Genomic DNA, 26,838 nt, shown 5'->3' on the forward strand with positions numbered 1-26,838 from the left:
CCCCCCCCCCCAACGGCTCCCTAGAACCTGAGCATACCCCACCCGCAGGGTTCCAAGGCGAGGGCATCGGCTCACGCCGGCGGACGATGAGCTGTACCAGCGGACGCGCATCTCTCTGCTGCAACGCGAGTCCCCGCAATCCATGTATATCGACAGCTACAGCAGCCTCGGCTTCATGGTCAACGGAAATCGTGTGCTTGGGCCCTGCGCGTTGCTCCCGCACTCGGTCGTGCAGTGGAACGTGAGCAGTGAGGAAGTAGAGGTCCAGAGCCCCAGGCCTGTCCCCTGATTCTGTCCCTGGCAAACTTGGCTTTTCCGTTACCCCTTTGTGGAGCAGGTAAGGGCTCTGTGGGGAAAGCTGCGCGAACTTGTACTTAACTTGCCTCCTCCCAACCCAGGTAGGAACTCACCAGGACATCACTGAAGAAAGCTTCTCTCTCTTCTGGTTGCTGGAGCCGCGAATAGGTACTGGAGAAGGGGAGGGCTGAGGTGCTTCCAGCCCCAGCAAACCACCCAGCCCCAGCCTCCCCACTGACCCGCCATAAGCTAATCATGGCCATCTTTCCCTAGAGATCATTGTGGTGGGCACCGGAGACCGGACTGAACGACTGCAGCCCCGGGTGCTGCAAGCCATGAGGCAGCGGGGCATCGCGGTGGAAGTGCAGGACACGGTAAGTCCTGCCACTTGGAGTGCTGAGCAGGGCCCAGTCCTATTTCTAGCCAAGCTGATGCAGGCTTTCTCTTTGCAGCCCAATGCTTGTGCCACTTTCAACTTCCTGTGTCATGAAGGCCGAGTGACAGGAGCTGCCCTTATTCCTCCACCTGGAGGGACTGTGCTCACAACTTTGGCACAAGCTGCAGAATGAACCGCCAGGAGCTGACCTAACCTGTCCAGGAGGGCCGTGGCACTTTTGCAGTGCACACGGGTTTCCAGCGCTTTCACTAGTCCCTCCCCTTTGGCACTGTAACACTTGTCTTTCTTGCCAGCAAGTTAATAATTTAATCCACATCTTCCATTTTGTTCTAGTTTACTGCTAGTGAGGAGCTACTTGGCTCAGTGGGCTCTTGGTGGGGGTTGCAAAGAAACCAAGGGATCACCTTTTTATCTAGGCTACTTACCTCCTCAGAGGCAGGAGGCAGTATAGGCACCTGTTTCAAACTGCGAATGTTAACTACTTGCTCACATGCAGATTTGAGGGGACCTCAGTGCTTTCTCCACAAGATCCCTTGGAGATTCAAGTTAGAGAATACATATGTGGATCTCAACCTGGTCCCACGTGGCCAAGCACCTGTGAGTGCCAGTCCAAAGCCCCCATGGACTGTTCCATGACCTGTCCTAAGTAGCCATAATGTGAGACTGCACTCTTGTGAGTCAGAGCTGGCCAGACTCATCTTGTGAGCTGCCTCAGGAGGGACTTTTTGAATCAAGAACTAGTTCCTCCTTCCAGATCCAAGGAGTATCCTGACCTCAATGTCTGAGGCTTTCCCCACAAATGAGGGTGTTGTGTTTGTGTGCATCTGTGATAGTGGCAGCTGCACAGCCACACCTGCTTGTTGACCTCAAAGATCAGGCATTGTTTTTTTTTTTTCCCAAACTTTTATTGAAAAACCAAGGGGGTATGCCGTATCCCTTTTCAGAAAAGCCTCTTCTCATACCTGTAAGCAGAATAACAAGCTGTGAGGTGTGGCAGGAGGAAGGAGGCACAGCAAAAACCTTTGCTCTGAAGGTAGATGGGTACAAAAGGGCTGGTCACTTACGAATGGAGGCTGTGGACACCACCTTCCACCTGAGCTGAGGATGTTCTCTTCTCAAACTTGAGTTCTCCAGAATACATCATGGCTCTGAAGAGGGACGGATGTCAGATGTGGGTAGCTGGCCCTCAACCACCCCCTCTACCCATGTTCAACTCCCCAAGCTTACCGGACTTGGGTCAAACTCTTGGCACCAATGTCTTGGCAGGAGTGCTGGATGCCAGCAATCAGGTAGGGGACAAATTTGTGGATGGACCCTTTGTCCTGCACAGCCCCAGACACCCCCTGAGCCACCTTGATTTTGTCAGCTTCACTGTGGGGAGAGACAGGACAACACAAGCAAGGTCAAAGCATAGATGAAGCTGCCAGTACAAGGCTGTCAGTACAGGATAACTGACTTTCCTGTCCCACCTGAAATATCGGTTCTGGCTGCTGAGATGCTTGTCCATGGCATCAAGAGAACCCATACCACGATATTTCTTTAGCCGGATTCCATCAGAGAAGAAGTACTCGCCAGGGGCCTCAGTAGTAGCAGCCAGGAGGGAGCCCATCATAACTATGGACAGATGGGAGTGCTGGGGGCAGACTCTGAGTGGCATTAGGGAAGGAATCCCACCAAATTCCCTGGGTGCTGGGCCTCACCTGTGGAGGCCCCAAGGGCCAAGGCTTTAGCGATGTGGCCCACATTTTGGATTCCTCCATCAGCAATAACAGGAACACCAAAGCGCCGTGCATATTCTGACACCTTGTATACTGCTGTTGCTTGGGGCCGCCCGCAGGCCAGCACTATTGAGAGAGGAATATATGGGTGGATGGAATTAATGGGGACAGGCAAGGGGCCCTGTGGCCATAACTCAGCACCCCGGAGCTCTCAGCCACAGATGCACCAAGACTGCAGCTTGGCCGAGAGAGTCAAGTCTGGGATGGCTGCTGCCCCGTCTGCCTTGAACAGTACAAATAGCTGTGATGGCCTCCACTCAATCCTGCATGTGCGCGTGCATGTGTGCATGGCCCAGGGCAGCCTCAGGCACATGCAGTCAGCAGCCGGGAAAAGCCCCACCCACCTGGTATCAAGTGGACGTAGGGGGTCACCGTGCAGTTAGTAACCCAGAGGCCCACCCCTTCCTGCCTAGTTGGCAGCTTGGGCAAGATCAGGGGAGTGGTTGTGTAGAAGGAAGAGTGGCTTGCTGGTTCTTGAGCTGTGCCTACTATAGGAAATGTGGGCAGACTAGGGCCTACCTGGGAAGGAGATCCTGCCTTATGAGCACCCCGGGAAGAGGAGGGAGCTGTGTTTTCCAGCAGCCCCCAAAACCATGGTCTGTCATTCAGTTTGCCCTGCCCACCCATCAGCACCACAAACCCCGGGAGCTACAGCTACAGTCAACCAAGCAGCCGGGCAGTGGGCAGCTGGGCCGGGCCAGTGGGCCGGGCTGGACTTACTATAGCAGCCCGTGACAGTAGAAGGGCATTTGGGGCTGTGGGACTTTATGTCTGGAGGGATCTTGGGAGCCACTAAATAAAACAAACAGACCAGAGTTTAGAGAGGGTGCAGAGCAGGAGCAAGGAGGCCAGGCTAGGTGAGGGGTGGGGTGGGAGGGAGTGGCAGGTGAGGAATGACGAGCTCGTCTTCCAGCATGTCACCCATCCAAGGGGCCCATCTGGCCCTGGGGCTGCCCCTATTGGAGGACTCCGTATTGTTCCCACAAGAGCGCTTGGCTCAGGCCATCTGGGACTAAGGGCCCTGTTGAAGCCAGAGTCTCTGAGGGCCTGCTGAAGCATTTCCTACCTTCCTGGGTGATGCAGATGGAGCCACTGCCCATGCCCACCCGCAGGGCATCTACGCCAGCATCAATGAGGTTCTTGGCCTGAGCAGCTGTGACCACTACAACAGGGAAAAGCTTGTGTGAAGGTCTAAGTGGGAGCTTAGCTTCCCTCCTCTTGCCCCACGTCCTTCAGTGCCCAGTCTTGCCTCACCATTGCCTCCAATAACTTGGAGACTGGGGTATTTCTCTTTGATGTACTTGATCATGTTGATCTGGAAGATCGAATTTCCCTGGGAAGAGTCCTGGGACAGAAAGAAAGTCCCAGTGAGACTGGTATTACAGCTGCCCCTACCACCCTACCCTGCCTATGTGACAACTCACCAAAACCACTACATCCACACCAGCCTGGGCTAGCAAGTCCAGCCGATACTTGTCATCTTCATGAGTGCCAATGGCTGCTCCACAGAGCAGCTGCTTCTTGGCATCTTTGGAGGCCAGTGGGTAATCCCGGTTCTTCTTCAGGTCTGTCCGGGCAATGATGGCTACCAGTTCATCATCTTCATTTACAATGGGTAACTTTCCTGGAGGTAGGGCAAATACATAAATCAGAACCCTGGTCTTTGGTTCCAGAACCCTTCCACCTCTAGGACTCACCTTTCTTGCTGCGCTGCAAAATTTCATTTGCTTCTTTCAATGTGATGCCTGCAGGAGCTACCACCAAGTCTTCCCTCTTCGTCATGATCTAGCAGTGAGGGGAGCTATGAGAAAAGGCCAGAGACCAGACTTCCCAACAGACCCTGCCCTAATACAGGAGGGAGGTTCCAAAGACCACCACGATCACACACCTGCACCCAAACCACCCTCCTCAAGTGAACCCAACAGTCTGTGCAGCAATATAGTGGCAGGGGTGAAAATTCAGTAGAAAGGACAACATGGTACACAGAGCCTCCTGTTACATAGTGGAGACAGAAATGCCATGCCAGAGCAATGACAAGAGAATTGGAAGAGGAGGTCGAAATTGATCCTTGAGTACTGCCTGCACCTTGGGGGTGGCAAACATTCGGGCCCATTCAGAGCCTCTGGTGGGGAAGAGATGCACGAACCCCATGAAGGGATCAGAAACTTGGCTGGGCACTCATCTTTTCTGGACTGCAAAGGCCCCCAGAGATGCCATTCAGGCAACAGAAACCTTGTCTTAAGCCTTGGCTGCTAGAGCTTGGCTTTGCTTTGTCAGTAGCACCTACCTCTTCCAAAAACCGGTCGTGCTCCTCCTCCTTGAGAAAATCAATGTCCCTTGAGGAAATGATGCCAACCAGGCGGCTTCCCATCCGTCCTGTGTCAGTTATTGGGATACCACAGAAACCATGCCGAGCTTTGGCTTCAAACACATCCCGCACTCGATCCTTGGGGCTGAGGACCACAGGGTCTGTGATGAATCCCTGCTCATATTTCTGGAAGGGATGGCAAGAATATTTCTGAACGGCCTTTACCAGTTTGAAGCCCGGGGTCTGTGCCAACTCCCCCCTCTGGCAGTGCCACAGGACCAAATCACAACTCAAACCCAGGAATAGGAAACACGGGTGGGCTGTAGGTACTGTCCACCTGGTCCTCTTCTGTTGCCTAAGGACACAGGGTCTCATAGTCTTCTCAAGAATTGAACCCCAAAGTGGGGAAAAGATCAGGAGAATATATCCCCCATTCCCACCCCCCACTCCACCTCAATGCAGTTCCCAGGAGCTCTTGACCACTATCCTTGCCCTTCTGACCTTCACTTTCCGAACTTCGTTGGCTTGGAACTCCGGTGTACAGTTGTGGTGGATGAAACCAATACCACCTGTAAGCTGCACGATAAACAGAAGATAGTGAAAAAGTGACAAAGAGGTGCTCCTGGGTGGCTCAGTTGGTTAAGCATCTTGACTTCAGCTCAAGTCATGATCTCACGGGTTCATGGGTTTGAGCACCACGTAGGGCTCTCTGCTGTCAGCACGGAGCCCACTTCGGATCCTCTGACCCCTGTCTCTGCCCCTTCCCCACTCATTCTTTTTCTCTCAAAAATAAACTTTAAAAAGAAGAAAAAAGTAAAGAGCAAGAGCAGCATGACTCTATATGCCTTTGGGGAACAATGTGGGGCCCCTCCTTCTGTCCCGTCATGCTCACCGCCATTGCTATGGCCATGCCAGCCTCTGTGACTGTATCCATGGGTGAGGAAACCAGTGGGGTCTTCAGAGTAATCTTTTTGGTCAGAGCAGAAGTCAGGTCCTGAGGAGATACAGCCAAGTAATGTGGGAAAGCACCTCATATGCCTCAGGGTGGTGCCAGATCCCCATAAATCAGGTGCCCTGCATGACATGCATGCCAATCAGACTATTCTACAGAATCTACCCCCAAGCCCAATTTGGTTTGGTAGCTGAGAGGACAGGGCAAAGGAGTACCTTACCTAACCTGATGTTCAGGACCCAGTTTCTGGTGATACTCACCACCTGGTCTGCAGTGAAGTCGATGTACCCAGGGAGAATGAGAAAGTCACTATGGGGAAGGGGAATGAATTGGGAGTAAGGCTCAGGTTTAGGGCGGCTTAAGATTCCATCCCCACTGATCACATCAAAGGGCATTTGGGCCTAGAGGGCACTGCCCTAGCCCGTGTCACATTAAGGGAAGACAAATCACAAGGTGGAGATGTAGATAGGGGACCTTTTCTGCCACCTAGCTGTCAACAGCGACCCTGGCATCCTGACAACTCCATGTGCCGACAGAATGGAGCTTCTAGTCTGAAATCCCAAGCACTGCCAAGATGCCTCCTCCATTCCGCCCCACTTCAGATCTACCAAATGGAGCCGGAGATGATGGGGGATTTTCCGCAACCTGTCCCCACGCCCGAGTCCCAGAGGGCTCAGTGGAAAACCCCACCCGGCCTCCCACCGCAGCGCGCCGCCCCTCTCCTCGCCCAGGTGAGCCCGCTAGGCCCGCACTTGTAGGTGAGGCCGTCCCCGCAGTTGAACAGCTGCTGTGCCGTAAGCCCGTCGTCTGGCACGTAGGACGTGCCCCCGCTAATCAGGTAGTCGGCCATAGCCAGGACCGGGCAAAGCCGCGTGTGTCCGAAGACCGCGCCGCAGAGGCCTCAGCCGTCTGGGCCGCGCCAATATAAACCCGCCGATATCGTCATTGCGCCCTGCGCGCCACTGACGTCAGGACGCAGTGCGAGCAGGCGGAGCCTACGCGACTCCGGGGCGGGACTACCGAAGGAGCGCATGCGCGCAGCATGCACTAGGGCTTGTAGCCTTGTAGTTGGGTGTTACCGTGTCTGCTCCCTCCCACAAGACCTTGACCCGTTCAATTAGCAGGCAAGGCTTTGCTTCCACTGGCCCGCCAGGATCCTCCCAAATAAAGAGGCGATGTTCACTAGCATGTTGAAAAGACGTGCTTGTCATTCTTAATAAACAACTAGATTAAGAATACATAAGAGAAACAGAGTGGTATCTTTATATGATACACAAGTGTATGTTACAAGAATTCCATCAGGCACAGGAGCCTCAGGTTTAAGGCCTCAATGCTAGGCCAAAAAAAAAAAAAAAAAAAAAAAAAAAGGCATGGTAAAGTTTTTACTTTAACATCTAAAATGTCACTTGTCATAAAGGAGGGTGTAATAGAAATTGTCTTTAATAAATCATAATTGAAGTTCCCCTCATTTTCCTTCCATTAAGATGCTAAGTTTATGTCTGAGCATGAAGAAAGAAAAAGACGGTGGCTCCCCTGTGGTCAGCGACGTCTGCCAGTCAGAGTGGAAGCCAGCTGGGGAGATTCCCTGGAGGGTCCATCCATCACTAATTCCATCTTTCTAGAGTAAGGGAACGGGCCACATTTCTCCTAACAGTCCAAGCCCTTTCCCAGGCCCCAGACAAAAAAAGAAAAAGCCAGCCAGCCACTTTCTAGGACATCTGGCTTTTCAGGAAACCCAGCACCCCCACGGGCTGAGGAATCTGCCGCAGATTTACGGAGACGCACAGGAGGCAAAGTTTCCTTTTACATTTTAAACAGAAGCAGTCTGAAAGGCTTCATAACTACACCAATAAAAAAAAGAAAAAATGGAGGCCTCTTCTTTAGTGTGAAAGTCTGTCCATTTTTTTTCCTGGATCATCTCCCTTGCACCATGGCTTAGGCATCTCAGTGCATGGTGCTTGCGTTGGCCACTGCAATGGCCTCCTGAATTTCTCGTATCACCAGGATCCGAGTCAGCATCTGTCCCATCTGTTCTCTGCTGATAGGCTGGACCGAGTACCAGATTGGGCTATTGGGGGCCACCACTGGCTCGGGCGTCAGATAAAAGGTGTCATTCCGGCCTTTCACACTCTGGGGGCTGAAAAATATATCAGTAAAAGCTGGGTAAAACCACAACAGTCTCAACCCTCCCACATTGGAATCTACTGGACAGATGCTGTCTGCAAAAGTTGGGAAGACAGCAGCTCTTGGAGGTATGGTATCATAGCTACTGAATTCCATGCAGCCAACACATATTACCTCTAGGACCTCCTTTGGGGCTACTGCAAATGTCAGTAATAGGCTACCTCCCTTCCACTCCTCCCTTACATGCTGCCAGCTGTGAATACCTCTGAGTGATACCTAAGGATGTGGGGTTCATCTTGAGTCCAACTATATCCCACCTGGAACCAATTTCACCACTTACAAGGTCATCTCCAAGTCTTTCCTCATGTTGTTTGCCTCTACCCAATCCACTGACAATTCCTCAATTTTACCTAAGGGACTCTATCTGCCTTCCCAGCTTGGCTAAGATGCTGGGACCCTTACTTAGGCTCACACTCTACCCCTTCAATGTTTTGCTGTACTTATTAGCACATGTCGCTGTCTAAACAGTTACATTCACCTATCCACTCAAGATTTATCAAAGGGCCACTGTGTGCCAGGTCTGCACTAGGAGCTGGTGTTCAAGAAATGAGCAGAATCCAAGACTTCCCACCTTATGGAGCTTACAGGTAAGAGGAGAGATAGTCAACAATTAGATAAATACACACAAAATGACAATCAGTGATAAATGCTACAAAGGAAAGAGCCCAAAAGAACAGGTAGGGAATCTGGAAATGCTTTCCTAATAAAGCTGAGAAGAGGATTGATAGGAGCCAACTAGCCAAATATGGGGGCCCGTAGCGGGTGGGGAAGGCCTGCCCAACAGGGAAAAATTTTTTTAATGTTTATTTATTATTGAGAGACCGACACAGAGCATGAGCATGGGAGGGGCAGAGAGAGGGGAAGACACAGAATCTGAAGCAGGTTCCAGGCTCTGAGCTGTCAGTACAGAGCCCGACGTAGGGCTGGAACTCACAAACCGCGAGATCATAACCTGAGCCAAAGTTGGACACTTTTACCAACTGAGCCACCCAGGCGCCCCATCAACAGGGAAAATTTCTATGCTGAGGCCTTGCGGGTAGGGAGAGCATGAAGTCCTTGAGTGGAGAGAAGCCAGCATGGCTAGAGAGCCAAGAGCTACATGGACATGAGATGAGCAAGGGAAGTATACGAAAGGCCTCGTTGGCAACATTAAGATTACTCTTCTTTATATAATAAACTAAAACCACTGAAGGTTTTAGTCTAAGTAACATGTTAAGAACTATAGCACAGAAACATCACTTTGGCATTGCTGTAGAGATGACATGTCAAACTGAAAGGGCAAGACAGCAAAAGCAAAGAAAACGAATCCCCTCTAGATTGATGTTGCTAGTGACAAAGGTCAAGGACAGGAAGATGTTAAGCTATGCTATGTGATGGAAGCCACTTCTCTATACTTTCCTCCCTCTACCTTCATTCCCCTCTCCAAGACAGGGGACCATATAAAATTACAATGCTGGTCATTCCACATGTTTTTGGGAAACCAGTAAGGTTGCTTCTATATTTAGCTTTTGGGAAGTGTGTATTTACTCTCAGTTCGTGACTAAAGAATGCCTTTGTATACAGGTACAGTGCATGCATGCACACACACACAGTCCCCCAGCCACCATAAAGCTTCCTCACCATTTAAAGAGGTAGAAATCGTAGAGCTTGATGGGACATCTCAGTGGATTCTCTGGATTTTCCGTCTGCTCTGCATACATGTCATCTGTAACTACAAAACACACCCCCAACACCAGAGACATGGCATCAGACTGCTTTAGCTCAGGCCCAGATTAGGAACCTTAGGCTTCTAGCCATCCCAAACTAGACTTATTGGGAGGAAAAATGGTGTGAGGCATGAAGGGAAAGTATGAAAGGAAAAAGCAGCAATCATTTCTGGGGCATCTCTGCTTCTAGAAGAGTTTGAAGTTTCTGGCTGGGGAGAAGGGAATGGAGAATTCTTATCCAGCAAATCCCAACCTTCACACTAATCACTAGTCCCCCGGCACAAGGACAGGGCAGGACAAGTTGCACCTGTTTCCGTAGCCCCTACCTTTCTGGCCAGTCTGGTGTATCCCAAGTGCCTTCAGGTACCGAATACTCGTGCTTTTATCCTTAGGATTAGAGGGGTTCTTCTTTGTCTGTCGCAAAACCTTGGAGAAGGCCAGCTTCATATGCTGGTCCACTGTCTTCAAAAGGAAGTATCTGCACCACAAGTGAAAGCAAGGCAAAGGGAGGGGTGCCAGGAGGAGACCATGACTCAGCCTCTGCCATCAGTGTCTCGGAGGAGCTGATGCACACACTCCCAGGATCTGGGCAGGCCCACACCCAAAAACACTGTCTAGTGGAGGAACCACATCAAGACTGATGGCAGGGGTCTGGCAAGGCTGTCTGCCTCACTGGTCACCACACAAATGTAGCCAAATGGGGCTGAAGGCTTTCAGTAGCCCAGATGCTCTCAAATATGTGTCAAAGGAATTCCTAAGTCTACCTGGATAGTTTCCACCCTCTTCACTGGGCAGATGCCAGCAGTGGCTAAGCATGGAGCTTCTAGAACACTTACTTGGTGTTAAAGAACATGAGGGTGGTCAGCAGGGTGGAAGGGGAGTGAGCCCCGAGCTGCTTGCACTCCCACAGCATCTCCTCAGTCACGTGGCTGGGCAGGACATAGCCTAGGAGGAATAGAGTACTGCTACAACAAGACGATGGGAGAAGGGCCCTCAGAGGTGCAGGATGGGAAGTGGGAGGCACAAGGACCACACAGGAGTACAAGTTTCCCAGAAAAATCTCCCTAGAGAATGGCAGAATCACCTGGAAGCTTGAAACACAGATGCCTGGGTTTCAGCCCAAGTTTCTGGGGTGGGACCTGATAATGTGCATTTCTAACAAGTTCCTGAGAACCAGTGCCCTATATGATTCTTACCTGATGTTAATTCTTCCTCTAATCCAAGATTACAACTGGGCAAAAGAACATAGTGTAACACCCAAAACTATAAATCAAACTCTGCATATATGCATACTTCTCTAGAAAGAGGGTATAGAGCTTTCATCATATTTTTTCAAAGGTGTCAAGGGCCCAAAGAACCAATATGTGTGTCCTTGTTAAACCTCTTGTGTTTTCCACCTCTAAAAAGCAAGCTCATTCTCATTCCCTGTCTGGATAAAGGGGAGAATGATATTCAGAACTATTACAGGGTTCTCCCACAGGGAAGGTCTAACTTTAAGACGCTGGTTCATAAGCAAACTGAGGGCTGGGCAGGGGCAAAGGCCAATGTTTGATCAAAAGCCCTGTGCAGCCAGGTCTATGTGAACAGAAGATGACACTTAGGTTGATCACCAAGCCCCCATCATGTGTTCATTCAACAGTCGATGTACCAGTGTTTATGTGCCAAGTACTGAGGCCCTGGTGAAACAGTATTCTCCTGCAGGAGTTTCAGGAATTCTCCAAGCAGACAGTGAGGATGCCACATCCTAGGAGCAGGGAAAGAAATATTCTGCCCAACACATTCCTCTTCTCTACTCTTGCCAAAGCTGGTCCCCTAAGTCCATTAGTGCACTCCCATCTCTTTCTGGCAGCACTATCTCTACTCTTCTATTTTGTGGCCCACTGGCAATACGATAAGATTCCCTGCCCTCAAAATATCTGAAGCAGATGAGTGGCACAAGACAGCCCTGTTTGGGGAAGGCCAGAGCTAAAAGTGGTCCCACACATACCTTAGCATGCACTATTTTCTTTGGATTCACTTCACTCTGCCAACTGGTAGTATCTCTTCCCTAGCTTTACCCACTTCCTAACACAACTTAAAGTGAACTTTAGTGTCTAAAAACCAGGACTCCTGGCATGGGAGAAGGGAGATGCAGAGACATCATATAAAAAGCCTTGTAGTTCTGAATCTGAACTGCAGGTATCAAAATGATTTTATTTTATTTTTTAGTTCTGCCCCCCTGAAAGGCCTAGAAACAATGACCAACCCAGAAGCAATGAACACCCCTATGCTACTTAAAATACCATTTACCACTAAAAGGAACCAGGTTCTATGCTGAACTGACCAATTCTATACTGAGGCAGAAAACAGAAAATGTCCAAGATGAGCACGGAACATCTGGAAAATCAGAAATCAAGGAAGTAGGGCCATGTCAAAAGAACTTAAAAGCCAATTTAAAGAGGTCCAAATGGCCAAAGACAGAACAATCTGCACATCAAAAAAGATTACCTGCAATGGAGTAAACCATATTAAATGTTTAAATCCATCAGTTCACAAGGATTCTTTAAAAAGTGAATTGTTCATCACTGGATGAAACCAGTGAACCAACTCATTACTGTAAAAACTGCTAAACAAAGGAGAAGAAACAAGCCCTTATTCTGCCTCTACTATAAAATCCATAATCTATACTGCTAGGCATTGAAAGAGTGATCAGGAGAAAGTTGTGCTCTGTATTTCAGCTAATAATGAAGAAGTAGTAACATCAGAATACCACTGTTTGCAACTCCTAATGAATGAATGGATCTAGATATTATGGGTATCAGATGGAAGTATATAGCCCATCTATGATGTCTCCTTCCAAAAAGGAAACACAAAATTCAAAACCCCATCAATGAAGTCTTTATCTGCAACTATCTGCAACATTTACAGTTATGTGAATACAAGGAACAGAAAACTATACTAAACTACAATATGGGGATGTAATCAGACTGACAATTTAAAAGGCTACTTTCTTCTATAAATAAATTGCAAAAAAAAAAAAAAAAAAAGAATTAAGGAATCAAGGGGAAAACTAAAGATTAAAGCTAAGTATTAAAAGACATACCAGCAATTTCAATGTGCGGATCTTATTTGCACCTTGACTCAAAACAAAGTCAAGACATTTTTGAGACATTAGAAATTTGAACAAAGGGTAGATTTTTATGACATTATGGAATTATATCCCCCCCCCCCCCAGTATAATAAAGGCATCATGTGTCAAGCATACTAAAATATTTATGAATAAAGTGTCTAGGAGTTACTTCAAAATAATATGGGAAGGGAAAAAAACAGATGGGGCACCTATGACACAAGATTTGCCATGGACAATGGGTACAAGGGAGTGTCATTTATCTCAAGTTTACTTTTATATATGCTTAAAATTTCCACAATGCAATTTTTAAAAAGCAAAGTTTGCACAGCCACACTTGGCTTGAAAATTTGCACATCATGTAGAGTGATTCACTTATTTGGTTTCTGTTCTAATGATAGTCCCTCAGAAAGGACTCTTTCCTAATGCCCTTAAAACTTTCCATTCCCCTGTGCTTGGTTCAAGTCACTTAATCATATACACTGTCTCCCCCCTATTAGACTAAAAGTTCCATTTTATTCATTATAATATTATCTACACCTGAAATGCTACTTGGCACATAACAGGCATGCAAAAAATATTTGCTTAAAAAAGAATTTTTCTTTTAGGGCTGTCTGGGTGGCTCAGTCAGTTAAGCCTCTGGCACTTAATTTCAGCTCAGGTCATGATCTCATGATTTGTGAGTTTGAGCCCTGTGTCTGGCTCTGCTCTGTCAGCGCGGAGCCTGATTGGGATTCTCTCTCTTTTCACTCTCTCTCTGCCCCTACCCAGTTCATGCGCTTTCTCTCTCTCTAAATAAAATAAATAAGTTAACTAAATAAAATACCTATTTTTTAAAGGTTAAGCGTGTAACTGTGTGGTGATGGATGTTAACTAAACTAGATCATTATGCAAGATCTACACATATCAAATCATTATGTTGTATACCTAAAACTAATATGCTTTATGTCAATTATCTCAATTTTGTTTTCATTTTAAAATTCCTGTTAGATTAATGCAAAAAGTAAATAAATAAAAATAAATAAAAAACAATTGGCAAAGCCAGGATTAAAACTCAGATATTCATGTGAATATAAACTTTTCAACTCATCTGGGTAAATACTAATAAGGAAGACAACTACTAGATCATAAGGTAAGAAAAGGTTTACTTTTTTTTTTTTTTAATATTTTTAATGTTTATTTTTTAAATTTTTTTTTTTTTTTTTTTTACTTTTGAGAGAGAGAGAGAGAGAGAGAGAGAGAGAGAGAGAGAGAGAATATGAATAAGTATAGGGGAGGGGCAGAAAGGGAGGGAGACAGGGAATCCGAAGCAGGTTCCAGGCTCTGAGCTGTCAGCACAGAGCCTGATGCGGGACTTGAAGCCATGAACAGAGAGATCATGACCTGGGATGAGGTCAGATGCTTAACCCACTGAGCCACCCAGGCACCCCTCATGTTTATTTCTGAGAGAGACAGAGAGCGAGGGAAGGGCAGAGAAGAGGGGGACAGAGGATCTGAAGCAGGCTCCATCCCAATAACAGCCTGATGCAGGGCTTGAACCCATGAACCGTGAGATCATGACCTGAGCTGAAGTTGGACACTTAACCAACTGAGCCACCTAGGCACTCCAGAAAATGTTTACTTAAAAAAAAAAAAAAAAAAAAAAGCCAAACTGCTTATAAAGGGATTGTACCATTTTGCATTCCCACCAGCAACGAATGAGCATTCTTGTCCTCCCTATCCAGCAATTGGGCCTGCCACTGCTTGTGATTTTAGCCAATCTAATGGGTGTATAGTGGTATCTCATTTTAATTTGCAGTTTCCTGATGATATCTAATGATAAGCATCTTCATATACTTATCTACCACCTGTGTTATCTTCTTTGGTGAGGAATCTGTTTAGATCTTTTCCTTTTTTTTGGTTCAGGTTGTTTTTTATTGTTGAGCGTTAGGAGTTCTTTGTATATTTTGGATACCAGTTCTTTATCAGGTATGAGTTTTGCAAATATTTTCTCCCAGTTTGTGGCTTGTCTTTTCATTCTCTTAACAGTGTCTTTAACAGAGCATAAGCCCTTAATTTTAACGAAGTCCAACTTATCAATTATTTTCTTTCATGGACTGTGCTTTTTGGTGGTATATCCAAAAAGTTACTAACTACCAAACCCAAGGTCACCTAGATTTTCTCCTATGTTATCTTCTAGGAGTTTTATAGTTTTGTGTTTTACATTTAGGTCTATGACCCATTTTCAGTTAATTTTATGAAAGGTGTAAGGTCTCCATCTAGATTCATATTCTGGTATGTGGATGTCCCGTTGTTCCAGCACCATTTGTTGAAAAGACTATTCTTTGTCCACTGAACTGCCCTTACTCTTTTGTTAAAGATCAGTTGGTTATATTTCTGCGACTCTACCTCTGGGCTCTCTATTCTTTCACCAAACACCTGCACACAATGTTTACAGCAGCTTTATTCATAATTGCCAAAATCTGGAAACAACAAAGATGTCCTTCAATAGGTGAATGGATAAACAAACTGTGTGGTACATCCATACAATGGTATATTATTCAGAAGTAAAAATAAATGAGCTATCAAGCCATGAAAAGACACACAGGAACATTAAATGCGTATTGCTAAGTCAAAGAAATAAATCTGAAATAGCTACATACTGAATTATTCCAACTATATGACATTCTGGAAAAGGCAAAACTATGGAGACAGTGAAAAGATCAGTGATTGCAGAGATTTGGGGACGGAGGGGATAAATAGGTGGAGCACAGAGGATTTTAGGGCCCTGAAACTTCTGTATGATACTGCAACTGTAGATACATGTCATTATACATTTGTTGAAACCCACAGAATGTAGAACAGGAGGAGTGAACCCTAATGTAAACTACAGACTTCTGTAGTGTGTCTAGCAAATACATCATATGAATACAAAATACTAAATAATAGAGGGAAGAGTGTGTGAGGGAGTATATGGGAATTCTCTACCTCCTGCTAATTTTTTCTGTAAACCTAAAAGTGGTCTAAAAAGACAAAAATTTATTAAAAAATAAAACCCCAAATACCTCAGACATTCTACTCTAAGACTCTTATTCTTTCAGGAGTTTTATGAGTAAACCAAAAATTATGCTCCATATATGTAGAACATATGTTCAAACATATGGGAAAAAAATCTCCAGTATGTAACATGAGCAACCTATATGAAAGAATTCATAATTCTTAAGTTTTGCAATGATTCTAATTTTAATCAATAAAATTTTTTTAAATGTTTTATTTATTTTTGAGAGAGTGAGTGCATGCATGAGAAGGGGAAGGGCAGAGAGAGAGGGAGACACAGAATCCAAAGCAGGCTCCAGGCTGAGCTGTTAGCACCGAGCCCACCACAGGGCTCGAACTCACGAACCATGAGATCATGACCTGAGCCGAAATCAGACACTTAACTGACTGAGCCACCCAGGCACCCCAATAAATTTTAATTAAAACAAACAGAAGAGTAACAACCCAAGGCTCTGCATGCCCCCGTGTCCTGGCCACACTGGGACCAGGGTTTCTCTGTCTGATGTGCAGTGCCCCTTCAGTATCAGGCCAAGCAGTACAGAAGTTCATGCTGGTGCCAAGGATTTATAGCCTCCTCACCCACATGCTGTCATAGCCAGCCACAAAAACAGCTGATCTTTTATAAACCCAGGTGGGAAAGACATCCAAGGACTAGGAAGACTCTTACCAAGTGGAGTGACTCGGGGCTGAACATCTTTCAGAACTTCATGTAGCCACTCCGTGAATCGAACATAATAAAGATCGGAGAAAATGTCATCAACCCTTCCATTTTCAAAAAGATACTAAAAGAAAAACAATAAAAGTTGTTGGTAGTCTCCTGAGTAGAACTTCCAGGGTAAATAAATACTGTATCACTACCTCTCCCTACCTGTTTCTGCTTCCTTAACAAACCAACACAACAGGTCAAAAATGTCCAGCATGTGACGCTTCCACAGCACACTTCAAATCATGTGAAATGACTCTCACAACACTCTAGAGAGTAGGGTCAAAGGGGCAGATTTTGTGAATACTATTTCTCCCAGATAAGGCACTGTCTTGTGGTAGCAAAAAAACAATACAGGCTCTGGGGCCAGCCTCTTATTAGCTATAGTGTAAGTTAAATAACTCATCTGAGTATTTTAACTTTTGGGGCTCAGTTTCTTTGTAAATGGAAAGGACTGTGCCAGCCTTCTAGGACTAGGGAGAGCATGGAATGAAACAGGGCATGTAAAGCAATCCACTCAGTGCCCTGGGTGACTGGGAAGAAAGAGGAACAAACTGGGGGGCAGACTTTTCTCAGGCCCAGGCAACAGGGTGGTCCCAACCAGCAAGTGCTTTCATCATACTGTGGGTTTCTCCACAAGAGCATTCACACACTAAGAAATCCGCCTTTGTTCTCTTAAACTGCCAGTTCTAAGACAAGTTTCCGTTACGTTTCACGTTAGATGTCCTGAAAGCCCAACTACAGCTGTATATTCTAGCTAGACTCTCGAATAATTATTCTGTGTTAATGCAGGGAACAATGAGAAAATGGGCTGAATGTTAGCACCAGATTTTATTTTGGATAAATTACTTTTATGCAAACCATGTGTTTACTTTTAATGAAGTGTTATATACAAATCCTTTGTGATTAAAAAGTTTTAATATACCAAACATTTTAACAAAAATTTCTCTAGATGACAGAATTATATATGATGTCTATTTTATTTTTTTGAAGTGAACATGTTAGGTCTTTTGCAATTTTAAAAGATGTACATTTAAAAACTTATTATATAGTTGAAAGAAAACTTCCCTATAATCACTTGCTTATCATTTTACTAATTTGAGTAACCAGCAAATACCCAATGGGAACAGCTCAAACATGTTCCTGCGAAGCTGTTTCCTACCTTTTGAATACACAGGAAAATATAGTAGAGCACATCTGGATCATAGGGTTCACCTTCTCCATTTCGAGCTTCTCTTGTCATTAGACAGAGCCCATAATTCAACTCAGCCACAGCAGAAGAGATGAGATCTTCCTGGAATCGAAGCAGTTGGCGCCCTGCAACACAAGCCAAAGGTAACCCCCAAAGGTGAATGGGAGGGGATCTTGATAACAGTAATCTCTTCACAGGTTGCTCAGATCCCCAGAAGGAGGGCTCAGAGAAGACACTGATCATCAGGGTGCTAGGACGGAAATGGTCACCTGTATCTAAGGTCAGAATTGGCCCACTAAGATAGTAATCCTGTATGCCCTGTTTACACCAAGGCTTTCCTTCCCACAATCCTCCCCACCACACATACCCTCAAAGTTATTAGGGCCAAGACATGAAAGCAAAAACAAAACCCCCCAAAATCCACACTTTAAGAGGAAGAATACGAACATATTGCTAAGGAAGAAGGCCCTTGAGCACACTCACTGGTCCTATCTCCTTCCAGAATTTACTCTGCCCAGATCTGCTAGGTTGACTCCAGAAATCCATGTGTACAAAAATGTCTGGTCTTGGGCAAACACCATAAATCCTCTCATTACCAGCTTGTTGCTGGTCTTGAATTTAGCATACTATTTCAGATGGTGATCCCTAACCCCCAGAGCCAAGGGACACCACTTTTCTGCCATTTTGTCCTCCAGCTGCTTTCATACCACTGCATTTTAGAGAGTCCACCCTCCTCTCTCCTTCACAAACACTCACTCCCGATGGGTGCCAGTCTGTTCTGAGCATCCTTCTCTAACTCAGCATTCTTGGTCTGGGCCCAGTTTTTCCATACTTCAAGCCCTTCTTCTGGTTTCAGAGAATTTGGAAGCAGAAGTTCTGGGGAAGGCTGTGGCTGTGACTGTGGTTCAACTTCAGCAACCTGGACAGTCTGAGCCTATGAGAGAGAAACCATCAAAATGTGTCAATATTGTTTTCCATCAGGCCCTTCCACAATACTGTTAAAAAAATGTTACCTGTGGTTTTTTTAAATTAAAAACAACAAAAAAAAATGAAAAACAACTTTCTTCTACTTGTCCTACTTCCAAAAAATTTTGTGGAGTTCTACTCCTTACCCCAGGGACAGCTAAGGCTACTGCAGTGCCTCTCAGCCCTGGCTGGACTTTTGAATCTCTGAATTACAAAAACCAGTATCTGGGCTCCACCCAGAATCTTTTTTTTTTTAATTTACAGTAACCTTTGTTTTCATTGATATTTCATTTAACATAATTTCAAAGAAGATCTGTGCTGTAAGATGAGCCAAACAACAGAAACCCTAAAGCTCCTAAGAGATTTTTTTCACACTGTTCTGAGTAGGACATGAGGTTTTGGGGTCCCCAATGTTGATACTTAACATTTTAAAATTTTTTATTATTTATTTAAATTTATTTATTTTTTAAATTTATATCCAAGTTAGTTAGCAATAGTGCAACAATGATTTCAGGAGTAGAATGATACCTAACATTTTACCTCTTGAGATTTTACCAATAGATAAAGAAAAGAGAACATCAATACACAAGAATTAAACTGTAATAAGAAGCTCTTGGGTTACATACCACCCACCTTTTTAAGGCTGTAATGATAATGAAGGATTTCTTCTTCTGGAAAGTTCAATGTCATTTTTTGTTTTGTTTTGTTTTTTAAGTAAAATGTCACAATATGTGAAAATGTTGCACTTGCTTCTCTTAATACGCTAAAAATGGTGGAAGTTTTTAAGTTCTTCATGAGTCCAAGCTGGGTCATGACTACTACTTCTGGGGATACTTCTGGGGTCTATTCAACACACTAATTCCAAGTTTGGCAACCATCAGCAAAATGACCTGCAATTAAGCCCACAGACGTTTTCCAGAGTGGCAGAATCTCATTCCCATAATGTCAGCTAAGGTTCCAGAGGTGGCTAGGAAAACCCAAATGTTCCCTGGATCCTGAGACAGATGATAAGCACCCAGGCCTGCAAAACTACTGAAATGAAGACCAGCAGCCAGTGACGGGACACTACCTGCTTTTGCACAGCCAATGATCCTACCAGAAGCAACCAGTGCTGCGTTGCCAAAACCAATCCAATGTAAAGGCACTCGAACTGCTTTTCCATAGGTCTGCACCAGTTGACAAGGCATACAAGCCTTGAGGCCCCAGAATCTTTTTAAACAGATTAGTCTTTCAAAGACCTTCTCACATAAAAAGGCCATTCTAAAGTTCAGTCATTTCTCAGAACTACTGGCCCAAAGCACAGCTTGTCAAACTATAAAGTGCAAACAAATCACTGAAGGATTTTATTAAAGTGCAGATTCTGATTTGAAAGGTCTCAGGTGGGACCTGAGATTCTGCATTTCTAACAAGTTCCCAAGTGAGGGAGCTGGTTTGCAGAACACACTTTGAATACCAAGTGTCCAGAGTAGTGACCATTAAACTTTTGGGCGCACTTTAAAAACTTCTGGGCTGCTTTTAGAAAATACCCATGACTGGGCCTCATCCTTGCAGATTATGATTTAATTGGTCTGAGGGGGGGGGGGGTCTGCCGCCAGTACTTTTAAAAGCTCCCAGGTGATTCTCATATCCAGTCATGGGTGAAAATCATCCCTTTTAAAAGAAAAAGGAAAGTACAACAAACAAGTTATGTTCTCTCCCCTGCAACTATAAGATGAGAGGGTTAACACTGAAGGATCTATATGGCTTCTCTAGCTATATATAAGGTTGGTTTTCTCCCCAGCATATTCCTTCTCAATAATACTGCTCTATTTCCTAAGGACATTTTTGAAGACAAGAGGCACTACTCTACCTTCCTGCCTCCAAAGGAAGTCATCCCATCCCATCCTCAATGGTCTAACAGCCAAGCCATGCACACAAAGGGGCAGAGAAATGTCCATGAGCCTCAATCACAATCCTCATTTTGGGCAGGATAGATAGCATCATAGATACCAAGCATAGATTCTTGAGTCTCACTCACTTGTCTATATTCTAAACAAATTCCTTTGAGCCATTCATCATGCCAGGGCCTACCCAAAGGGCTAAGCAATGTCAAATTATTCAAACTGAAGGCAAAATAATTTATATACGACACATTAATCTGCTTGTCAATGAATAAAAATAAAAACTCTCCTTCCTATCTCTGCTCAATTAAACAAGGAGATAAAACAGTATCAGTGCAAGGTTGTTAAATGTTTGTCAACCCAGGAACTCCACTGTAGACACGCTTCCCAGTTCAACTACCAATCTCCTTGGTGAGTCTTAACCACTTTTCCAGTTTGGATTTCCATGTTTGTGGAAATGATTGCTAACTATGCACCTCCAAGCTAAACATCCCCTTAATATACCCAGGGGGTACTATATGTTTCCAAGTGAACATCTTACAACCAACCACCTCAAACTAATATCTACAGAGAGAACTCAGCATCTTCCCCATCCAAAACTATTCTCCTCAGAGTTCCCTCCCTACCTTGTTCAACGGCAACACCATCTACCCAAGCTGCAAAATCTAGTAGGAGTCTGAACAGGTAAGTAGGTGGGGGCCAGGGCATGTGGGGCAGTACTTTCCTTCTGGTTTTTAGACAGGTGCCCTTCACCCACTAATGTAACATTCCCAAGCATCTTGACAGTAAACTTCTTCTATATCTGTCTAAATGTCAGTGGGTAGGGGTGGTAGTGATCCCAACCAGGATGAAAACTACTGATGTAAGTGGGGCCTTATATACTGTGGTGTAGAGTTTTCCTATTTATAATGGAGTCCTTGGAGAGTTTTAAGCTGAGAAGTGACACAATCTTACATTTTAAGAAAATTATTCTTGCTGATTTATGGAGAATGGATTGAAGAGCAAAGGTACTGGTGGCCTGGACCAGGATGGTGACAGTGGAGAGAATTTAAGAAATTCTGAAAAGTGTGGTGGCAGAACCAAAGTGGCTTCTTGAGAAACTGGCTGTGAGAGTAAGGGAAAGGAGACTCAAGGATGATTCTTGGGTTTCTGGTTTAAACAAATGGGTGGAGGATGGTACCACTTTCTGAGAGGGAAAGTTTTTTTTTTTTTTTAACAGTACATGTATGTATGTATATATGTATGTATGCATGTATGTATGCATGTATGTATGTATGTATGTATGTATGTATGTATCTATCTATCTATCTATCTATCTATCTATTTTTAAGTAAACTCTATACCCAATGTAGGGCTCAAACTCAACCCCAAGATCAAGAGTTGCATGCTCTACTGACTGAGCCAGCCAGGTGCCCAGAGGAGAAGTTTTGACAGTGGTAGAGGTGATGCTAATGAAAAGCTGAAATATCCTCAGTAAATCCAAGGAAATGAAAAATAGGCTGCTGGATGTGTGCGAAAGGTTCTAAGAGGAAAGGCATGGTCTAGAGATAAAGATCTGCGTCAATGCAGCACAGGCTCTGGGCTCCAGAGCCAGTCTTTCCAGGGCTAAAGCCCAACTCTGCTAAATACTAATCCTGGCTCTGGTCTTACTGGTTTAATCTGTGTCTCAGTTTCGTCCTCTGTAAAATAGTGGTACACACCTCATGAAGTTGATATGAGAATTAAATGAGTTAATATGTGTAACACTGAAATAGTGCCTGGCAGACAGTGTCAGTGACTATCCTCTTCATGGCACCAGCCATCTAGAGGGTGCTGAAAACCATGGCCATGGACAGAAATCCCTTAGGGAGAAAAGAAGGCCAGTACTGAGCTCTGAGGAACATCTACATGTATGGTTTAGACAGAGCCACCAGCAAACTCTTCTGAGAAGGAAAAAGAACCAGTAGGGGTAGGAGGAAAAACCACACCAGAAGAGAATTCCAGGAAGACAGGTATGATCTGTTGTTTAATATGTTGCTGTGAGATAAAAACAGACATGCCTCTTAAATCTGGCCAAAAAGAGGTCACTAATAACCTTAACAAGAACAGACTCACAAACTGAAGAGAAAACCTTTTAGAAGGCAGAGTCGGCTTGCGCAGATAATGCTTTTGAGAACTCTGGGAATAAAGCACAGTGGAGAAACAGGGCAATAGATGGAGGTGCATATGAGCTCAAGGGAGGGCGGTTTCACCATAAATCTCATTTTAAAGTGGGTGATAAGAGAACTTAAATAAAGGGTATGGCAGGTGAAGGACCACAACACTTTGTCATCAGCTCTCCTTAGGGTTCAACTCACATCACAATTATCTTCCCACAGGCTGTGAGTACTCCAAGGGCAGAGACTCTCTATTCATATTTGTTCCCCAGCACATAGCACTAAGCCTAATAAGGAAGGCAGAGGGATGTTTGTGGTATAAATGGATGAACTCATCTTTCCTGCATGATGGGTATTCTTCTCAATTTTTCCTTTTCCGGTAATACCTGATATACATTCCTGTTAAGACTTTCCCAAAGGAAACATTGCCCCTGAAGAATACAGGCCTACTAAAATGAACTCCAGAAAAGATCTTCCGATACAGGGTCCAGAAGTACAAATTAAAAGAGGACTTTTAAATTAAAGAGGATTGACTTGTGAACTGGACCATGAGGCCCAAGAAAGCTGAGAGCCCTGATGTCCTCCATCCTGGTAAGCAATAGCTGAGTGCAGAGCTACATCACAATACTCCACGCTGGTCTCTTCTACGTGCAATTAATTCTATACATCTGTACTTGACTCTTCTTGTTATCACAACTTTTAGGATTCTGGAAAAATTTCCTACCAAAGATCAGATCAAACTCAACTCTTCACTTTGGGAAGATAAATCCTTTGCCTCCCATGCCAACTCCTCTCCCACAGTTCCCCTCTCATGTTGCACTAGGCCATGTCCCTTCTGTCCATCCCTGGTTCTGTATTCATGCTGCTTCACTCTGGTCAGTTGATCCTATAAACTAGAGATCAAATACCACTTTTTTCCACAAAGATGCCTCTGCTGACTTTTTAACCTAGGATAGTTTCTGAATACCAAGTTTATTTTTGTGTGTCGAGCACACAGCACACTTGATTATGCTGCCTTATATTCAAAAAATAGAAATCATACATTCTTACTCCAAAACTGGACTGGAAGCTACCTGAAGCAATGACTCTGTCTTGCTCAACTTCTAGGCCTGACAGCTGGATATTTAATAGGTCCTTAGCAAAGTCACCTAAGTTAATATATTATCTATGAAACCACTTGGTCAGCCTTTGCTTAACCAATTACATATGGCCTGAGTTTCTGAGTATGGGCGCTGTTTGTTCCAGCTCCCTTGCATACATTCCCAGGAGTCCCTGAGACACAGTGCCTTCAGCAGTCCCATGAGACGAGAGTCCCTGAAGTTTACTAACAGTCTTAAGGAATAAATTTATCCATACCTCCGTGGTATCCTTAAAAAAATTTAACAATTAGAAAACATAAAAGAATCAAGCAATTTTAAAGTTGAAATTTCAACAGGGTTCTATTATTGTAACTTTTCTGTAAGTCTAAAATTATTTCAAAATAAAAGTTAAAAATTTTTTTCAATATAGTTTCCATAACAGAAAATTAACGAAAGCTTAACTATTGTTAAATACCTTTGGGAAATCACATTGCAGTGGTGGCTCATCTGACACTCCCAAAGGTTATCACTTTTAACAGGCCCTCTGGAAAGTGTTTTTGATCATCTAATTCACCTACATTGTGTCCACAGATGATAACTAAAAAGGAATAATTTCACAGCCTCTCTGCTGTGATGAGTTTACAGTCTAGTGCATACAGTCTAGTGAAAACTAGTTTTCATCTAGTGGATGAAAGTCTAGATCCATTCGTTTGTAATGCAGAAAGTAGCTTATTAAATGCAGATTAACACTTGGTGTGTCTCGTTAGTCTTTACCTTGAACTTTACTCTTAAGATATTATAAAGAAGCACCTGAAGCATCTACCCCCCCAAAACAGTTATTGATCCTTTCATCTACCTCCAGTTACCAGGACAGAACTCCTGCTCATTGCATAGCTTCATCTGCTGCTTCTATTCCCCCTCCCCAACCTCAACCAAAATATAAATATTATATATTACTGCAAGACCAACATCGTTGCAGTAAACAAGCCAGAGGTGCTGGAGGTTACCAGGAAAGTTCTGTGTTGCCCTGGGCCCCAGGGGAGCAGGCTGCCCTACAGAGAAGTCTCACTTACTGAACAAGTAACCTGGAGCTGCTGCTGCTGCTGCGGTGGTGGCGGTGGTGTCTGTTCCTGGGGGGTTTGTTGTTGTGGCTGCTGCTGGGGGTCCCATATATGGACAGTCTGAGCTGTATTCTGGTATGTGCCTGCCACAGCCTGCACAGCCACTGGAATGTGGATGTTGCCATTCATGAACTGTGCTGGAAAGAGAGAGTTTGCAAGGGTCTGCACTACCTCTTCATGTGAGTTTTTCACTACAGACGTGGTGCCCACCATCTTCTCCTTGTCATCCTCCAGCTTTACAGCTGCCAGGGCCGTGGGTGAGCCACTGACGTGAACTGCATTGTAGGCTTCCTGGGGAATGGCAATGTGGGTAATGCTCTGCTGTTGAGGATCCCCACGGGGCTGGGCAGAGTAAACAGGGATGGTCCAGGTTTCTCCTGTAGGGCTAGTAATGGTCCCAGTGGCACTATACAGGTGGGCACTGTCTACTGTCAGTAAGTCTGGCCTCAAAGACACATAACTCTGCTGCTGGCCCTGTGGAATGGCCAGCACAGTAGCCACCGGCTGCCCTGAGATGGCATAGGACACAGTGATGGGCATGTCCACTTTGCGTTTCTTCACTGGCTGGAGGACACTGGCTGTGCCAACCCGTCGCTCCCCTTCCCGGGGTGAGCCCTGCTGAGACGGTGGTGGGGAAAGGGCACCCACGGTCTGGATTTGGATCTGCTGACCCCCAGCAAGAGACTGGCCGGCCACCAGCTGAGCCTGGATCTGCTGATGTGGGATGTGCTCCTCTGGGATCTCTGCAGCCTGGATCTGCTGGGCCGCCTGCACGTGCTGCACCTGGATCTGGGCTGCCTGCAGCTGTGAAGGGCTGGGGCTCTGCAGAGACGGGGTCTGGATGGAGGGGGCTGCCGGCTGTGGTGCTTGGCCTTGGATCTGCACCTGGACCTGGATGGGCTGCTCAGCAGGCTGGTGAACGGTGAGCTGCGGGGAGAGCTGCTGAGCCGAGACCTGCTGCGGAGACTGCTGTACCTGCACCTGTACCTGCAGCGACAAGATTCACCAGTGAGTGAACCAGGCAACATTAAGAATTCAGCCCCAAAAGGAAGAGATCTCAGGGAGAGGCCCTAGGTAATGTGAGGAGAAGGGGCTTCTTTGGAGACCATAACCCCCAAAACCATGTGCATAATTCTCCAGCATCACACAGCATTCAGAGCAACAATTAGCTACCAGAGCAAGCAAGACTATCAACTTGGATCTCTGAAGAAAATATCAGAACTTCTGCTTATGTTTTAATTATTGTTTTAAGGTGTGACCCCACCCCTTTGTTTTTGCATATTGGTATAGTACAAGTAGATAGTTTATAAAAATATATTTTGGTGTATGATCAAAAACAGTTTATCCATGGGGTGAGTAATAAAAAGTGTGGGGACAGGGGCACCTGGGTGGCTCAGTCAGTTAAGCATCAGGCTTTGGCTCAGATCATGACCTCGTGGTTCATGGGTTCAAGCCCTGGATTGGAGTCTTTGCTGACAGCTCAGAGCCTGGAGCCTGCTTCGGATTCTGTGTCTCCTTCTCTCTCTGCCCTTCCCTCACTAGCACTCTCTCAAAAATAAGTAAACAACAAAAAAATATATACTAAAAAAACAGTCTGGTGGGGACCAATGTTCTAAAGGGTCAGCAAGACAAGTACATTTTACAGGCATGCAATTCTCAACCCAGGATCAAAACTACTCCCACCACAGACTAGTGGAAAACACAGTAGAGACAAAACTCTTGAATTTGGAGAGATCTCCCAATATTGCTATTAAAATGTAGGCACTGATAAATAATTTCTTAAGATATCTTTTTTTTTAATGTTTATTTACTTCTGAGAAAGAGAGAGAGAGAGAGAGAGAGAGAGAGAGAGAGAGAGAGAAAGTACAAGTGGTGAAGGGGCAGAGAGAGAGGGAGACACAGAATCCGAAGTAGGCTCCAGGCTCTGAGCTGTCTGCATAGAGCCTGATGCAGAGTTTGAACTCACGAACTGCGAGATCATGACCTGAGCCTAAGTTG

General features: G+C 45.2%; 3 protein-coding genes across 12 annotated transcripts in view; 1 reads left to right on the top strand and 2 right to left on the bottom strand.

Moving 5' to 3' along the window:
- NDUFAF3 (NADH:ubiquinone oxidoreductase complex assembly factor 3) overlaps positions 1-26,838 on the top strand; it is a 339,096-nt gene that overhangs the window by 683 nt on the left and 311,575 nt on the right. The window contains exons 2-5 of one of the 3 annotated variants that reach the window (XM_060633679.3): positions 49-262; positions 399-465; positions 571-671; positions 750-1,014. In XM_060633679.3, the coding sequence (XP_060489662.1) occupies positions 49-262; positions 399-465; positions 571-671; positions 750-866 (499 nt within the window). In that variant the 3' untranslated portion in view covers positions 867-1,014. Of the gene's footprint in view, positions 1-48; positions 263-398; positions 466-570; positions 672-749; positions 1,015-26,838 lie in introns of those variants that run through there. The other 2 variants (XM_060633680.3, XM_081794922.1) reach the window with 2 other exon arrangements.
- IMPDH2 (inosine monophosphate dehydrogenase 2) lies at positions 1,575-6,686 on the bottom strand. Of its 2 annotated transcripts, XM_060633644.3 has the most exons (15): positions 6,485-6,686; positions 5,993-6,041; positions 5,673-5,774; positions 5,282-5,356; positions 4,760-4,966; positions 4,170-4,257; positions 3,897-4,096; positions 3,727-3,817; positions 3,539-3,634; positions 3,193-3,264; positions 2,395-2,538; positions 2,164-2,308; positions 1,922-2,065; positions 1,759-1,842; positions 1,575-1,656 (listed from the first exon to the last, which is right to left on the bottom strand). In XM_060633644.3, the coding sequence occupies exons 1-15, from the start codon at positions 6,580-6,582 to the stop codon at positions 1,635-1,637; spliced, it is 1,617 nt and encodes a 538-aa protein (XP_060489627.1). In that variant the 5' UTR covers positions 6,583-6,686; the 3' UTR covers positions 1,575-1,634. The 2 variants fall into 2 exon arrangements, with proteins under 2 accessions (XP_060489627.1, XP_060489629.1); XM_060633646.3 differs by lacking the exon at positions 3,193-3,264 and having other exon boundaries at positions 6,485-6,685.
- QRICH1 (glutamine rich 1) overlaps positions 6,923-26,838 on the bottom strand; it is a 52,056-nt gene continuing 32,140 nt past the window's right edge. For all 7 annotated transcript variants that reach the window (XM_060633637.3, XM_078443085.2, XM_060633634.3 and 4 more), the window contains 8 exons: positions 24,793-25,827; positions 18,416-18,593; positions 17,630-17,784; positions 16,432-16,546; positions 10,459-10,567; positions 9,949-10,100; positions 9,537-9,627; positions 6,923-7,869 (listed from right to left, as the gene is read on the bottom strand). In XM_060633637.3, the coding sequence (XP_060489620.1) occupies positions 7,677-7,869; positions 9,537-9,627; positions 9,949-10,100; positions 10,459-10,567; positions 16,432-16,546; positions 17,630-17,784; positions 18,416-18,593; positions 24,793-25,827 (2,028 nt within the window). In that variant the 3' untranslated portion in view covers positions 6,923-7,676. The remainder of the gene's footprint in view (positions 7,870-9,536; positions 9,628-9,948; positions 10,101-10,458; positions 10,568-16,431; positions 16,547-17,629; positions 17,785-18,415; positions 18,594-24,792; positions 25,828-26,838) is intronic.

The sequence above is a fragment of the Panthera onca genome, chromosome A2 (assembly GCF_046562875.1).
Source record: "Panthera onca isolate mPanOnc1 chromosome A2, mPanOnc1 haplotype 2, whole genome shotgun sequence".
NCBI classification, from domain to species: domain Eukaryota; kingdom Metazoa; phylum Chordata; class Mammalia; order Carnivora; family Felidae; genus Panthera; species Panthera onca.